This window comes from Bubalus bubalis, chromosome 15 (genome assembly GCF_019923935.1).
Source record: "Bubalus bubalis isolate 160015118507 breed Murrah chromosome 15, NDDB_SH_1, whole genome shotgun sequence".
In the NCBI taxonomy this organism is placed as follows: domain Eukaryota; kingdom Metazoa; phylum Chordata; class Mammalia; order Artiodactyla; family Bovidae; genus Bubalus; species Bubalus bubalis.
The window spans coordinates 16709475-16725584 of NC_059171.1; the positions used below are offsets into that span (position 1 = coordinate 16709475).

The following is a 16110-nucleotide window of genomic DNA, read 5'->3' on the forward strand; positions in this document are numbered from 1 at the left end:
GAAAATGATGATTGCTTCCTCAGTAGTTACCAAAATCATATTTACAGAGGACCTGGCAACATCAACAGCAAGGTTTGATTATAAATTAACAGTGGGAATTTGTCTTTCCCGTGAAACCCTCCGGGGTGACCTCAGCAGACTCAACCAAGAGAAATTGAGATCTGTTTATTTTGTTTTCCCTGCTTATTCATCTCTTCAAGAATAATAACTCCAACTGGACAGAAATATGTTGAAACTGTCAATGTAATAAACTCTAATCCTCGATTTTGGGGCTGGAACGCCTTGTACTCCCACATGTATTAGGACCACAGGGCAGAACAACTCTAACTCTCAAATAGAGTGAAAAACCACATGTCCTGGAAGTCGTACTGAAATTCTCCAATGATCCAATTTGCCCCCTCCTCCGGATCCTTAGCTATTTCTGATCTGAAAGTATAGTTAAGAGAATCAAGGTACCACTTAAAATAATCAGCCAGAAAAACGTAGGGAACAGATAGGGGGAAGAAATGGAGTATATACAGAAAGAAAAGTCAAGGTTCGAAAGGGACCGTATGAGCATTCATGTATGTACACTGTTAGGAAATAGGGAACAGTCAAAGGAAGTAAAGGCAGCACTGGGGAGAAATGGAAAAAAAAGGAAGATGAGGATAAGTTCAAAGGAGAAAAACAAGCAATGTAACACCAAAATAATAAAAATCATATAGGCATATGATCCTTTATGATTTGTAATATACATATAAATGAATAAAAGTTGTTACAGTGTACAGTCTTACATTCTAAACAACTGAATATATATGTACTTCCTCCCCATACACACACACAGAAAGCAAAATAATTCTAACATCAGAATGCAAGTTATCACTGGGGTGGAAGTTCCAAGAGAACAGGAAACACACCTGCACTGCTTACCACTACATCCTCAAAGTCTGACTGGGACGCGATGACTGCGCCCTGAATATATGCAGAAGGAAATAACAGGAAACAGAAGTAAAAGAATATAAGAAGAAAATTCCAGGGGTCTTGTCTTCAAAAAATCCAACATCCGTACTTAGGTGACACTCAGTTTCTCTGACACAAAATAACCAACGTAGGTAACCAGATATATTCTCCAACTGGTCCAAAGGTTGACTTCCTGCCTCCACATGAGAACAGGCATCTATTTTAATATTAACACTAAATCAAAAATATGTTAATATTAATGATTAAATTTTGTATTACTGCTAAAATGGATATGTCCATGATAAAAAATAAACACAATTATATGGCAAATAAGTTTCAACAGCATTATTCTCATCACTAAAGGAATCAATAAAAATTATTTTTAAAAAATAATATCCCCAAAATGTAAACTCTAATTTACAACTATTAAATATTTACACAAAATCCCTAGAACACATCTATTGCACAAAGCAAAGTAATACAACAATTATATACAAATAAGCAATCCTCTACTTGTAGAATAGCAAATCTGAGATACATTTTGACTCAAAGACCTCCCAAGGGAAGGACTGCAAGGATTCTACCCAAAAGAATTATAAAGGGACTTAGATTGAGTATTACAATTGGATACAGAAAGTGATGGGGGACAGCTGGAAGAACAATAAACAGGCAGTAAAAAGTCAAAGGGCTAGGAGACTTCAGCCAGCAAACAGAAAAAGGCAGACCAAACTAGAGAAAAGCTGATTAAAATGAGACCAGAAACTCAACAACACAAAAAACAACCGAATTTTAAAATGGCAAATAACCTGAATAGCCACTTCTCCAAAGAAGATACACAAATGAACAAAAGTACATGAAAAGATACTCAACACCACTAGTTATTAGGGAAATGTAAATCAAAACCATTAAGTAACACTTCACTCTCATTAGGATGTCTATTATCAAAAGACAGAAAATAAGTGTTGGCAAGAATGTGGAGAAACTGGAATCTTTGTGTATTGCTGGTGGGAATGTAAAATAGCACAATGCTATGAAAAACAGTAGAGAGGTGCCTCAAAAATTTAAACATAAAATTACCATATGACCCAGCAATCTAGTTCTGGGTATATACCCAAGGAATTGAGAGCAGACTCTCACAGAGAATAAATGTACATCCATGTTCATAGAAGCACTAGTCACAACAATCAAAAGGTGGAAGCGACTCAAGTGTCCAATATGGATGAATGGTCAAACAAAATGTGGTATTTATATAATGGAATATTATTCAGCCTTAAAAAAAGAATTTGGATATATGCTACAACAATGGATGAACCTTGAAAACATTATATTAAGTGAAAGAAGCCAGACACAAAAGGACAAATATTGTATGATTTCACTTATATGAGATGCTTAGAATAGTCAAATTCATAGAAACAGAGAGAATTATGGTTATAAGGTGTTGGGGGAGGAGATAATATAGAGTTACTTTTTAATGTGTATAGAGTTTTAGTTTGGGATGATAAAAATTTCTGTAGTAGACAATGTGATGTGAATGTACTTTAATGCCACTGAATTGTGTACTGAAAAATGGTTAAAATGATACCATTTTTATGAATACTTTACCACAATTTTAAAAATTTGAGAAAAAAAAACAAGGAAAATAGATCCTGAAATTAATTGTTCTAATCTTAAATACATATAATTTGAAAAAATGGAACAGATTATAGAGGATATAGTGGGTTGAAGAGTGGCCCCCAAAAGATACGTCTATATCCTAATACTCAGAACTTCTAAACAGGATCTCATTTGGAAAAAAAAAAAATCCCTGCAGTTGGAGATTGTTCTGGATTACTGGAGTGGACCCTAAATCCAATGACATCTGTCCTTTAAAGAAAAAGGCAGAGGAAAATCTGAGACAGACAGAAGAGGAAAACGCAGACACTCACAAAGGAGAGAGTAATGTAAAAGGGGCAGGCAGGGACTGGAGAGATGTAGCTACAACCCAAGGAATGCCAAGGATTGCTGGCAGCCGCCACCCCAAAGCTGGAGGGGACAGAAAACGGAGTCTCCTTTAGAGCTTCTGGAAGGACTGAAGCTCTGTCAACACCTTCATTTCAAATTGCTGGCCTCTAGAATTGTAAGAGAATAAAGTTCTATAGTTTTAAGCCACCAAATTTGTGGTAATATGTTAGGACGGCCCTAAGAAATTACCATGGGGGTAAAAAAGATAAAATGAAAACTAAGAAAGTAGATTTGTTGAGCACAGAACGTGTCATTCAAGCCAAAATTTAACTATGTAAAAAGCGAGAGAAAAAGGGAAGCCTGAGCTTTGTCACTGAGTTGTAATTTCTGGCCATACGATGTCAGAGGGCAGAGTCCCAAGCACACACACTGAGGTGGGCCAGGTGCCGACCCAGGCACGCACAGCAGGAACTGGGGGATGAAACGTGTGCAGGTGTGCCGGGGGCGGGGACGACTTAACCGGCACCTCTAACCAAGCCCAGTCGTCCAGAATTTCTCAACTTGGTTCTATTATTAATTGGGCAGGAAGGAAGGAGGTCATGGATTCCTGTTTTGTTTTTTTAATTAAAAAATGACTGACTCAAGTTTTCAATTCTTAAGACCTGGATATAAACATTTTTTAAATTTTTTAAAAAAAGAAATCATGTTGGATTAGGAGTATACTTGGTTCTGACATAGTGCCACGTAATTTGCAATGAGAGAAGTTACTCTGTGCTTTATTTTTTAAATCCTTGGCTATCTGCTAAAGAGACTACCTCATGGTCAAAGTGAATATGTGGAACTGTTTGGTTGGAAAAAATAAGATTTATACTGGAGGAAGCAGAACAGTAATACTCTTAAGTCCTGGGTTAAATCCCAGCTATGGCACTTAACTAGGCTGTCTTGGATACTTTGGTTAAGCTCACTAACTTACACTCAAATATATCTAGCTGAGGATCACCCTAAAAACTTTCTAGCTGAAAGTACCAAAGATATCTAATAATCAGAAAAGAAATGAGAATTTTATTGATCATTTTATGCTGACCTAGTTATATTTCATGTCAATATTTTCAAAGAATTCATGCTATTTTTCTGTTTCGCTTTAGCAAGAGTTTATATGTACAAGGAAGACGACACATATCATATACAATTACATTCCTCAAAGAGTTCTCTTTAAAGTGGCAGGCAGATTTTTAAATATTTCAGTATAGTACATTATTATCTACACTCCTTAAGTTCAATTCATACTAGCACTATAGTATCAGAATTTTAATTTATTCTTCTTTTTCAAATACTCTACAATTCTGCATTCTTTTTCCTCCCATCTGTTTACTTCACACATTTCTCCATCTACCCTGAAATCATCTTCTTTTCTTTACACACACACACACACACACATTCTCTCTCTCTCCCTCCTCCACCTTCTTTCTGCCTTCATTCCTACATCCTTTCTTCTTGAGTTGAATACAGCCACTAGAGGGCAATAAGTTTACAAAGATAAATGTACTTATCTATAATGAATTGAGATTCACACACTAATAAATTTAAAAACTGTTCATCACAACCTCTAAAGCAGTGGCAATTAGACTTGAATATGAAATCTATATACTTCAGACTCAAAAATTTATCATGGAAAAGGAGTTCAAAAAGCATAAAATAATATTCATAAAAGGAATTCCATTTTCTCACTGAACACTAAAAATAAAAGCTTAATTCACTTACAGATGCATAGCAATATTAGAAATCAGGATTCTTTTTTAATATTAGCTCAACTAGAGAAACAAAAACACAAAAAGGTACAATATGCAGGGTAAGTAGAAGAGAATGGATTTCTTCCAAGCCTCCACTGTTACATTCAGAATAAGAGGAACTGAATAATGTAGTGGATTTACCAGCCCTTTCTTCTATTTAAATCATGGGGAAATTCAGCAGGTATACTTTGGGGGGAGAAAAACAGCCGCTGTAGAGAGAAATACAGGCTTCACTTCTTTTCCTCCCAGTTAAGGATGTGATGGTGGAAAGAAATGAACAGTCACTAATCCCTAACAGATAATTTTACTAATTTTTGCACAGAATCCAAATTCAAATGATCTTTTTACTCCATGTTTATTTACACTCACACTACAAAACTGCAGCGCTTTTAACACTGACATTTTCCATCATTTTCTTACCCTCATCGGATGTATATCAGCATAAGGAGGTTTTCCTTCAGCCATTTCTATAGAAGTAATGCCAAGGGACCAGATGTCAGCCACACAGTTATAGCCTATTTCTTGAATGACCTCAGGAGCCATCCAAAATGGAGTTCCTATCACAGTATTGCGTTTTGCCATTGTATCCTGCAAGAACATTACATAGATATAACTATAACTACAAAAACACTAAGGAAATGTATTTGCCAACGTATTCCTTAAACTAAATATCTGAAACCCTCAAATACTGCAGGTCAGATCTGAAATTGACTATTTTCCTAAAATTTCAGCCAGTTGTGACATGACATATTTAGGAATTTAGAATTCTGAAATAACCAAGAGTCTGTAAGTAACTTAACTCCACTACCCTTCATTAAAGATAGCACTGTAACAATAAAACCTACAGAAATGAACAAATGTAGCTTTCCTTTCCAAATATTTAAGCACTTTGATGGCAATATATATTCTTTCATATTCATCCAATGTCTCTTAGATGGTAAATAAAAAATAATTAAATAATACCTAAATAATGGCTTCCTCTCCCTGAAGCAATGAAGTTATGCATTTCTTTTCATAACCCTCAAAAGATATTATCAAGGTTTAGTCACACTCGAACCTGGACAATACAAACCAAGCAAAAGTATCACACTTACCGTTAACTGACCAGCAACTCCAAAATCCGCCAATTTTGCATGTCCTTCTGTATTGAGGAGAATATTTCCAGCTTTTATATCTCTGTGTATTTTTCTCATAAAGTGTAAGTATTCTAGTCCTTTCAAAGTAGATTTGAGAATGGTTGCAATTTCATCTTCTGTTAACTGGAAAGAAATATTTTAAAAACTCAACTGAAATGCTGAGACAACTAAACTCTTACAAGAGAGCATTGTTAACAAGCACTTCTTTCTAAAGATCACTAAACTTTTAGGAAAAGGCTAAACGGTCAAGTACCGAGAACCTCTTTTTCTGATGCAAGAAAATGTCATCATTCAATTTCTCCTTTCTTTAAAATTATCCATGTCATTCCTTAAGCACGTAACATATTCCAAGAATCATCATGACCCTAAGAAATCACTCTTCCCTACGCCATCTAACTCTGAGGTGGCAATATGACAGCTATCTGTCCTACACCCTTCCCTGCGGTGCCTCCTCACTTTACTGCTGACAGTGGAAACCATGAGTGCCGCACAAAGCAGAGGAAATGCGGAGGGATGGGCTGCCAAGAGCCTCCTGCGCGAAGCATGGACACCAAAACCACTCCTCCTCCCAGTGAGGCATTCTCAACCCACCCAGATTCTAGACTTCCAACTCTAATAATGAGAACTCAGAAAGGAGAATGTCAGAGAAAGACTAGGAGAACGGAAACACAAAAACAGGCCATCAGGGGAAGGAAAAAGGAGGAGCGAGGTGCAAACGTAAAGGCTTTCTGTACCGACAGCACCGGAGCCAGCACTATCTGTACCAGGCATTGTGCTAACAGGTCTACGTGCATTAGCTCATCTACCTTTATAACAACCCTATGCAGCAGATTATCACCATTTGACAAAAGTAAAATGCGGGTTCTCAAACAAACATGTACATGAGTGTTCACAGCAGCACTAGTCACAAGGGCCAAAAGGCTAAGGCAACCCAAATGTCTATCACAGAGGAAGGGATAAACAAATTATGGTATACACAAACAATGGAATATTATTTAGTCGTGAAAAGGAATAAAGTACAGACATGTGCTGCAATGTGGATGGACCTTGAAAACATTATGCTAAGTGAAAGAAGCCAGACACAACAGAAAGCACGTATTGTATGATCCCACTTATATGAAATATTAAGAATAGGCAAATCCACAGAAAAAGAAAGCAGACTGGTGACTGCCAGGGACAAGAGGGAGAAGTGGGATGGAGAGAAACTGCTTAAAGGATAGCAAGGTGATGAAAATATTTTGCAACTACACAGGGGTAGTAATTACACAATATTGTAAATGCACTAATGACAAGGAATTGTCCCCTTTAAAATGGTAAATCTTATATGAATTTCCCTCAATTTAAAAAAACCTTTATTGTGTTAAAATTTCTAAGCAAATTGCCAGGTGGTTTACATTTGCATAAAACACCAATATATACTGTCATAAAAGTACCGCACAGACCACGTAAAGCTTTGCAAGCCATGGATAAGGAGTCTGGATTATTTGAAAATTCTAATACTTTTAGGAACTGATTCTCTACCTCAGACCAGATGGACTGACTTCATGGTCCACAGAGAGCAAGCACTATATTCTGAAGCTGCACTATTCAACACAGTAGCTCTCCAGCATTTGAAACATAGCTAATCCAACTGAGATATGCTATAAATATAAAATATACCAAAGTTAAAGGCCTAGTACCAAAAAGGAAATGTAAGGTATCTCTAATAATGTACATACTGCTTACACAGTTAAATGACATTTATATACTAATTATATTATATTTAAAATGTGTTAATATTATTAATATTATATAACATAAAATTAGTATCAGTGAAAAAAATGTTTGTCATTCAGTCAGGTCCAAGTCTTTGTGACTCCATGGACTATAATGCCAGGCTCCTCTGTCCATGGATTTCTCCAGACAACAATACTGGAGTGGGCAGCCAATCCCCTCTGCAGGGGATCTTCCCAACCCAGGGAACATGCATCTCCTGCATTGCAGGCTGATTCTTTTCTGTCTGAGCCACCAGGGAGGCCCCAACTATATTTAATACATTAAAATTAACCTCACCTGCTGCTTTTTCTTTTTGAATGTGGGTACTAGAAAGTTTAGAATTACATACGCAGCCCACGCTAGGTTTCTACTGAACAGTACTGCACTAAGAAAAGGGTCCAAAAGAGCAGAGATCTTTGTCTGGTTCACTGATGTATCTGCATCAGTGCATACACTGATGGAACCACACATGGCATACAGTTAGCAATCGATAAAGAATGAATGAATGGGTACAGACTTGTAGTTACTAAAGGAGAAGAGAAATTCATATCTGATGGTCCCAGTCTTTTAAACTTAGTGGTCTGCAGCCCCGGTGGGTGAGTAAGAGGCAGGGGTGCTACAGGGGCCACCACACCACTGCAGAGGAATGCAAAGCGGGGGTGCTGTCATGCGGGCCCGGGTTCTCTCCGCTCTGCCGATTCCACGTCCCTACTATAAAGATTAAAGAGCTCGGGCTGTTACAAAAGCAGTACCAGTCCAAAAAACTGTGTCATGTTTAGTCACTCCAATGCTGACCTTTTCAGTTACCTAGATTTCAATTTTTATCCTCCTAGCATTCCACTATTTCCAACCTATAATTCAACTAATCCTTCATTAACTTCTTAGCTTGTTGTCTCTGCTCCTATACCCTGTATTTCAGAGCCACACTAGAGAAAGTTCAAAATTAAATGGACCTACTATACTTAGGTCTCAGGATGAATCTGATTTCAGTGCTGTAAAGCACTGAACACTGTAAAGCATTTGCCACTGGACAAATCCACAGAAAGACTAAAAGAAGACTTGCCAGAGATAGTAAGTTGATTCATGAACTGTCTGGTTTTGCTCAATGACTTTCAAGGTTCATTCCAACTCTATGATTCTATAACATTACAAAAGATCTTCATCGTCTTTTCTTAAGAAAAGACTAATTTGGGCATTCATTTTTATTTTTCACTAATTTGGGCGTTCACACTAATTTGGGCATCTGTTCTTTCCACAAGTGTCTACTGCACTGGCTGTCTTGTATAAGTCCCGCTAAAGGTGCTGGGTATACAGTGGTGAAGAAGCTGACGGTACTAGTTTTCATGAAGTTTACAAGAATACCTGAGGCCACAGCCAGTATTTGGCCCTGAATTAATAAAGGTGGAGAGGACAGAGCTGAAGCAAACAAGAAGTTTCTGAAGTCTCTTTCCCATTATGCTTTTCTCTATTCAGTAATAAATCCCTCCCTCTACTTTAGGGGTTCATTTCCTATCTTCCCTCTAATCAAAAAAAAAAAAAAAAAAAAAAGATGCAATAGCCAATCTTTCTAATAGTACACGGATATGTCTTAAATTAAAATTATTTGTGTACAGTATTATTCTAACAATCCCTTTGAATATTAAGGCTCAAATGTGGTATCTGCACTTGTAAGACTTTTAACTTCAATTACAAAATGAAAGGTTTGTATCCCTTGAAAAAAATCATTTTAACAATTAACAAGTAAACAAACATTTTCTAGAACACAGAGACATCATGTTGACTTAAATTTTTTAAATTAATTTACAGTTATAGAGTCTTTTATATGAGTTTAACACAAACATGAATGCATGAATTAGCCTCAATATAAGCACAGAGTAGCAAGGCTTGTTCCAAAGATGAGATTTAAAGTATGTATTCAACAAAGAGTAAAGGCAGCCAAATTTCAGCCTTAAGTGCAAAAATTTCAGGTAAATCTTGACAAATTTAGAAGAATAAATGTTTATCTGGTCTCTATTAAATATCAAGGGTAGCAAATGCGCTTTGGAAAAGAATAATATCTATTTCAACATTTAAACCACTCAACATATATTTTGGGTCAGAGTGAAAAAGGTGGCTTAAAACTCAACATTCAGAAAACGAAGATCATGGCATCCAGTCCCATCACTTCATGGGAAATAGATGGGGAAACAGTGGAAACAGTGTCAGACTTTATTTTTGGGGGCTCCAAAATCACTGCAGATGGTGACCGCAGCCATGAAATTAAAAGACGTTTACTCCTTGGAAGAAAAGTTATGACCAACCTAGCTAGCATATTCAAAAGCAGAGACATTACTTTGTCAACAAAGGTCTGTCTAGTCAAGGCTATGGTTTTTCCAGTAGTCATGTATGGATGTGAGAGTTGGACTGTGAAGAAGGCTGAGTGCCAAAGAATTGATGCTTTTGAACTGTGGTGTTGGAGAAGACTCTTGAGAGTCCCTTGGACTGCAAGGAGATCCAACCAGTCCATTCTGAAGATCAGCCCTGGGATTTCTTTGGAAGGAATGATGCTAAAGCTGAAAGTCCAGTACTTTGGCCACCTCTTGAGAAGAGTTGACTCATTGGAAAAGACTCTGATGCTGGGAGGCATTGGGGGCAAGAGGAGAAGGGGATGACAGAGGATGAGATGGCAGAATGGCATCACTGACTCAATGGATGTGAGTCTGAGTGAACTCCGGGAGTTGGTGATGGACAGGGAGGCCTGGCGTGCTGCGATTCATGGGGTCGCAAAGAGTCGGACACGACTGAGCAACTAAACTGAACTGAACTGAATGGAGAATAGGAAAGTAGGCCTTCCCAGATGTAGGCCTTGGTCTAGATGTTTATTTCACATCCTTTGGACACATACTCACTATTTAGAGGGAAGGGGTAAGGGAGTTCGTTGACAGTCATTTTCCTAAAGAGAGTTTTGTTTTCAAACAATCTTTAAACGTAAATTTTACTTACATACAAACAAAATCAGTTACTAAAGGTGACTAGGTTACTATTTGGCAACAGAGAAAAACCAAAAATTTTAAGTAATATCTTTTTTATTTCTATAAATATGACTTTTCATCAGTTCAGATAAATTTCAAAATCATAAGCTTTATATTGAAAATATATAGAAAGAAAAGAAAAAAAAAAAAACAAAAGAGAGAAGATCTGCTTTTATAGAAGTAAAGTAGGATTTAAGTTCTAAGATGAAAAACACTCAAACCACAACTAACACTTCTTTTAGTAGTATCTGTCAAGAATCCCTTCCAATGAAAAATTTTATTGAGAGTACTTCATTTGTGGATTTAATTAGGTTATCATCAATTCAATACAGATTTACTTTTATTTCTGTCACTACACAAATGGGGCAATGTCATCTTAAAATCATTTGAATCATATTTAGACTCTAGTTTAAAAAAAAAAGAAAAAGGAGGGCAGGAAAGAGATAATAAACCATGAATGAAACAGTCAGTAATCAGAGATGGAAATAAGACTTTATAGCTGAGCTAATACATTAAAAGACGGAAGTCTACATCTGGTTTCAATACTGGTATGAATTCATTGGCAAATTTAAAAAGAATCCCATTGTACAAAAACAAAAAGATGGTTTTGATAGGCTTTAAGTCCTCTGGTTACTTTTGTTTCTAGAGTCATATGATTAGTATAATAATATGATACATTTAATATGTCACCATGTATATGGTTTTGATAAAAATGCACCACCAGCATGTCTCAAGGGCACATGCACAAGCTGTTTTAAGATACTCATAGTGCCTTAATGTTTTTACACTAGTAAGAACAAATTCAAGGGAGGTTTTGAAAATTCATACAAAATTAAGAATTTTATTTCTTTAAAAATGAAACTGATACTCTTAGCTAAATTCTATATTTTTTATATAATTATCTGTGCATATAAAATAATATGCTGGGGCTTCTGGTTCAAGATGGCAGAGTAGAAAGACGGGCACTCATCTCCTCCGGCAAGAACATCAAAATCACCACTAGCTGTTGAACAACCATCGACAGGAGGATGCTGGAACCCACCAAGAAAAGAAACCCCATGTCCAAAGACAAAGAAGAAGCCAGTGAGACAATAGGAGGGGTACAATCACAATGAAATCAAATCCCATACCTGCCAGGTGAGTGACCCACAAACTGAAGAACAATAACACCAAAGAAGTTCTCCCACTACTGTGAAGGTTCTGAACCCCACATCAAGCTTCCCCGCCTGGGGATCCAACAAAGGGACTGGGGATCCCCAGGGAATCTGAACTTGAAGGCCAGCAGGATTTAATTATAGGACTTTCACAGGACTAGGGGGAAACAGAGACTCCAGTCTTGAAGGGCACAAACAAACTCTTAGGCACACCAAGATGCAGAAGAAAGGGGCAGTGATCCCACAGAACACTGAATCAAAACTACCTGCTAGTGCCGAAGGGTCTCCTCTGGAGGCGTGGGTCGGCAGGGGCTCACCCCAGGCACAGGGGCACTGGCAGCAGTAGTCCAGGAAGGTCTCCCTTGGCATAATCCCTCTTGGAGGTCACCATTAACTCTACCATAGAGCCCAGAGAGCCCAGGGCTGGGTCCCCTCAGGCCAAACAACTACAAGGGAGGGAGCACAACCCCACCCATCAGCAGATAATTGGATTAAAGCTTTACTGAGCAAAGGCCCTGGCCACCAAAGCAATTCCCAGTTTTTCTCACCATCAGTCCCCTCCCATCAGGAAGCTTACACAAGTCGCTTAGCCTCCTCCATCAGAAGGCAGACAGAAGAAGCAAGAAGAACCACAGTCCCACAGCGGCTAAAACAAAACCACATTACAGAAAGTTAATCAGCATGAAAAAGCAGAAAGTTATGTCCCAGATGAAGGGACAAGATAAAACCCCAGAAAAACAACTAAATGAAGTGGGGCTAAGCAACCTTCCAGAAAAAGAATTCAGAATAATGATAGTGAAGATGATCCAGGATCTCAGAAATGGAGAGGATGCAAGAAATGTTTACCAAAGACCTAGAATAACTAAAGAACAAACAAACAGAGATGAATAATACACCAGAAGGAATCAATAGCAGAATAACTGAGGCAGAAGAACAGATACATGACCTGGAGGACAGAATGGTTAAAATCACTGCCACAGAACAGAATATAGAAAAAAGAATGAAAAGAAATGAAGACAGCCTAAGAGACCTCTGGGACAACATTAAACACACCAAATTTGCATTATAGGGATCCCAGAAGGAGAACAGAGAAAGAACCTGAGAAAATATTTGAAGAGCTAATTTCAAATTATCCTAATTTCCCTGAAATTTTTCTGAAAATTTCGCTAATATGCAAAAGGAAATAGTCAACCAAGTCCAGGAAATACAGAGTCCCAGGCAGGATAAACCCAAGGAGGAACACACTGAGACACACAGTAATCAAACTGACAAATATTAAAAACAAAGATAAAATGCTAAAAGCAACATAGGAAAAATGACATATAACATACAAGGGAACTCCCATCAGGCTATCAGCTGATTTCTCAACAGAAAATCTACATGCCAGAAGGGAATGCCACGATATATTTAAAGTGATGAAAGGAAAGAACCTACCAAGAATACTCTACCCAGCAAGACTCTCATTCAGATTTGGTGGAGAAATCAAAAGCTTTCCAGACAAGCAAAAGTTTAAAGAATTCAGCTTTACAGCAAAAATCAGCTTTACAACAAATGCTAAAGGAACTTCTCTAGGCAGGAAACACAAAAGAAGGAAAAGACCTATAGAAAATAAACCCCAAACAATTAAAAAGACGGTCATAGGATCATACATATTGATAATTACCTTAAATGTAAATGGATTAAATGCACCAACCAAAAGACACAGACTGGCTGAATAGATGATACTTGTGCGTGTATGCACTTTCACTTACCACATCACTCTGCTTGACTCCCCAAATCGTATGTAATTATTTTGTATTGTTAGGTTAATCATGTTCCCATTATGGCTTAAAACTGTGATTATCTGTTATTTTTTTGTCTGGCTATTGACTGTGAAAATTGGTAAACATATTCTACTACTGTGATTATGTAACTATTACTCACTCAATACCACTGCATCATGACTAATCAACAAAAAATAACAGAATGTATATCACCAAAACTACCATTTTAAAAAGAGACCTGTAGTCACTTTTTAAACCCAGATGCATGTCAGAAGTACCCTGGAATTATTTTGAAAAATAAAACCGTAAGAATAATTCTACATACAGTACTTACTATTAAAGAAACAAACCTAAAAATGAGACATAGTTCCGCTTTCATGTCCCACAGACAGATAACTATACATACTGTATTATCAAATTTCAAGTTTTAACTTGCACCTTGAATTTTCATAAAGTTTTGAAAACTATCTGAGCAAAACTCACCAATGTAATCCCTACATAGACTTTTAAGGCCTGCATCAAATCTAATCTCTTTCAAAAAAGGACCCTTTATTCCCAAGTGAGGATTTATCTGTCCAGTGATGATAATGACAACACCAACAACTTACACTTACTGAGTATTTACCATACCTGCCACATTACAGGTATCATTTCATTCAATATCCACACACAACAACAGATGGTAGGCACCAACAAAAATTTACTGAGAATCTGTTATTCTGCCCTTGCCTTCATGGTGCTCATAATTGAGTGGGAAAGGAAGGGAACAGGAACAAATAACTATGATATTAAGCAATGCCAGGTACAATAAGATTAGGTATAGGAGCACTCCAGGACAGCAGTGTTTAAGGTGATTATAAGAACCAGTACTGCATCAGAACCAGTACTCTTAAAGTAAAATCCAAACCATACACTTTAACCCTCAAGGCCTTGAATGATACAGTTCCTGTAGCCTTGACAATCTCACCACACCACTCTCCCTATTCAAGGAAGTCTTCATAGAGGAGGAGACTTTTGAGCTGCCTCTTGAAAAATGTACAAAGTTTGTCAGGAGACCAAAGAGGAAAAGAAATACTGCTACGCTAAGTCACTTCAGCCGTGTCCAACTCTGTGCGACCCCATAGACGGCACCTCACCAGGCTCCCCTGTCCCTGGGATTCTCCAGGCAAGAACACTGGAGTGGGTTGCCATTTCCTTCCCCAATGCATGAAAGTGAAAAGTGAAAGTGAAGTCGCTCAGTCGTGTCCGACTCTTAGTGACCCCATGGACTGCATGCAGCCCACCAGGCTCCTCCGTCTATGGGATTTTCCAGGCAAGAATAATGGAGTGGGGTGCCACTGCCTTCTCCAAAGAAATACTAGGTATGTGTAAAGGAAACAGGGCATAAAGATGAATGAAGTCTAGTACTAGTTCTTTGTGTGTGAATGAATGCAGTGTGTACGGGAGAACAGTGCAAAATGGCAAAGGTAGGTTAGGGTTAACTCTGCTTTATGTGCCTACATATTTTTAAATGAAAAGATGGTACGATCATACCTGAACTTTTAAGAAGGAAACTGTGACAGTAGCCTTCATCTAAAGACTAGAAGCAGAAAAGCTACTGTGGAGAATGTAATAATAAAATCATTTATAGTAGTAGTAGATTTGCAGTACTAGCTAATAGATAAATAAACTTGCTTAAAATTCCAATGGATTTTTTTAACTTCTTATTTCATGTTGGAGTACAGCCGATTAAAAATGCCAGGACAGTTTCAGGTGGACAGCAAAGGGATTCAGTCCTACATATACATGTAACCATTTCTCCCCTCAAACTTACCTCCTATCCAGGCTGCCACATGACACTGATCAGAGCCCCTGTGCTATACAGTAGCTCCTTGATGGTTATCCATTTTAAATATAGCAGTGTGTACCTAGTCCATGCCAAACTCCCTAACTATCCCAATGCATTTTTTTAGTCAAAATTTCTAATTTTAAGATGAAGAGATGCCAAAGCATGCAGTTAAGCAGGAAGCCACTGAAAGCAAAATCCAAAATCCTTTCATAATTCAAAGTGAAACTGCCCCATCTCCAAAAAAAAAAAAAGGAATTGTCACATGAACATGCCCTCTAACCTAGTAATTTCATTTCTCAGAATGTAACCAATGGCCAGAACAACACGTACAACAATCAGTTCAGTTCAGTCGCTCAGTCCTGTCTGATTCTGCAAACCCATGCACTACAGCCAATACATACCTACAAAAGTTTCCTTCAGCTTTGATTACAATGTAAGTCGGAGCTCATTTTATCCAAAGTACTGAAAAAAACACATTCTGTTACATACACACAGACCTATATACTGATATGGGAATATCTCTGAGATACATCAAAAGTTGAAAAAAAAAAAAATTCATCTCCTGGCTGGCTGGCCAAGGAAAAAAAATAAAAGAAAAAAAGAAGTTTGAAAAAAAAAAAAGGCAAAGTATAGAACACCAACACATGCAGTATGAATCTCTTGTTTAAAACAAAATATGATTAAAGACCTAAATGTAAGGCCAGAAATTATTAAACTCTTAGAGGAGAACTTAGGCAGAACACTCGATGACATAAATCAAAGCAAGATCCTCTATGACCCACCTTCAAGAGTA

At 37.5% G+C, this 16110-nt stretch overlaps 1 protein-coding gene across 8 annotated transcripts in view; it reads right to left on the reverse strand.

Moving 5' to 3' along the window:
- The window catches only part of STK3 (serine/threonine kinase 3), a 305298-nt gene that overhangs the window by 212699 nt on the left and 76489 nt on the right, over positions 1-16110 (reverse strand). For 6 of the 8 annotated variants that reach the window (XM_006048776.4, XM_025265076.3, XM_044928556.2 and 3 more), the window contains exons 5-6: positions 5765-5929; positions 5091-5258 (exon numbers count right to left, since the gene is read on the reverse strand). The exons of the other annotated variants lie outside the window; for them this stretch is intronic. In XM_006048776.4, the coding sequence (XP_006048838.2) occupies positions 5091-5258; positions 5765-5929 (333 nt within the window). The remainder of the gene's footprint in view (positions 1-5090; positions 5259-5764; positions 5930-16110) is intronic. 8 annotated transcript variants of the gene reach the window in all.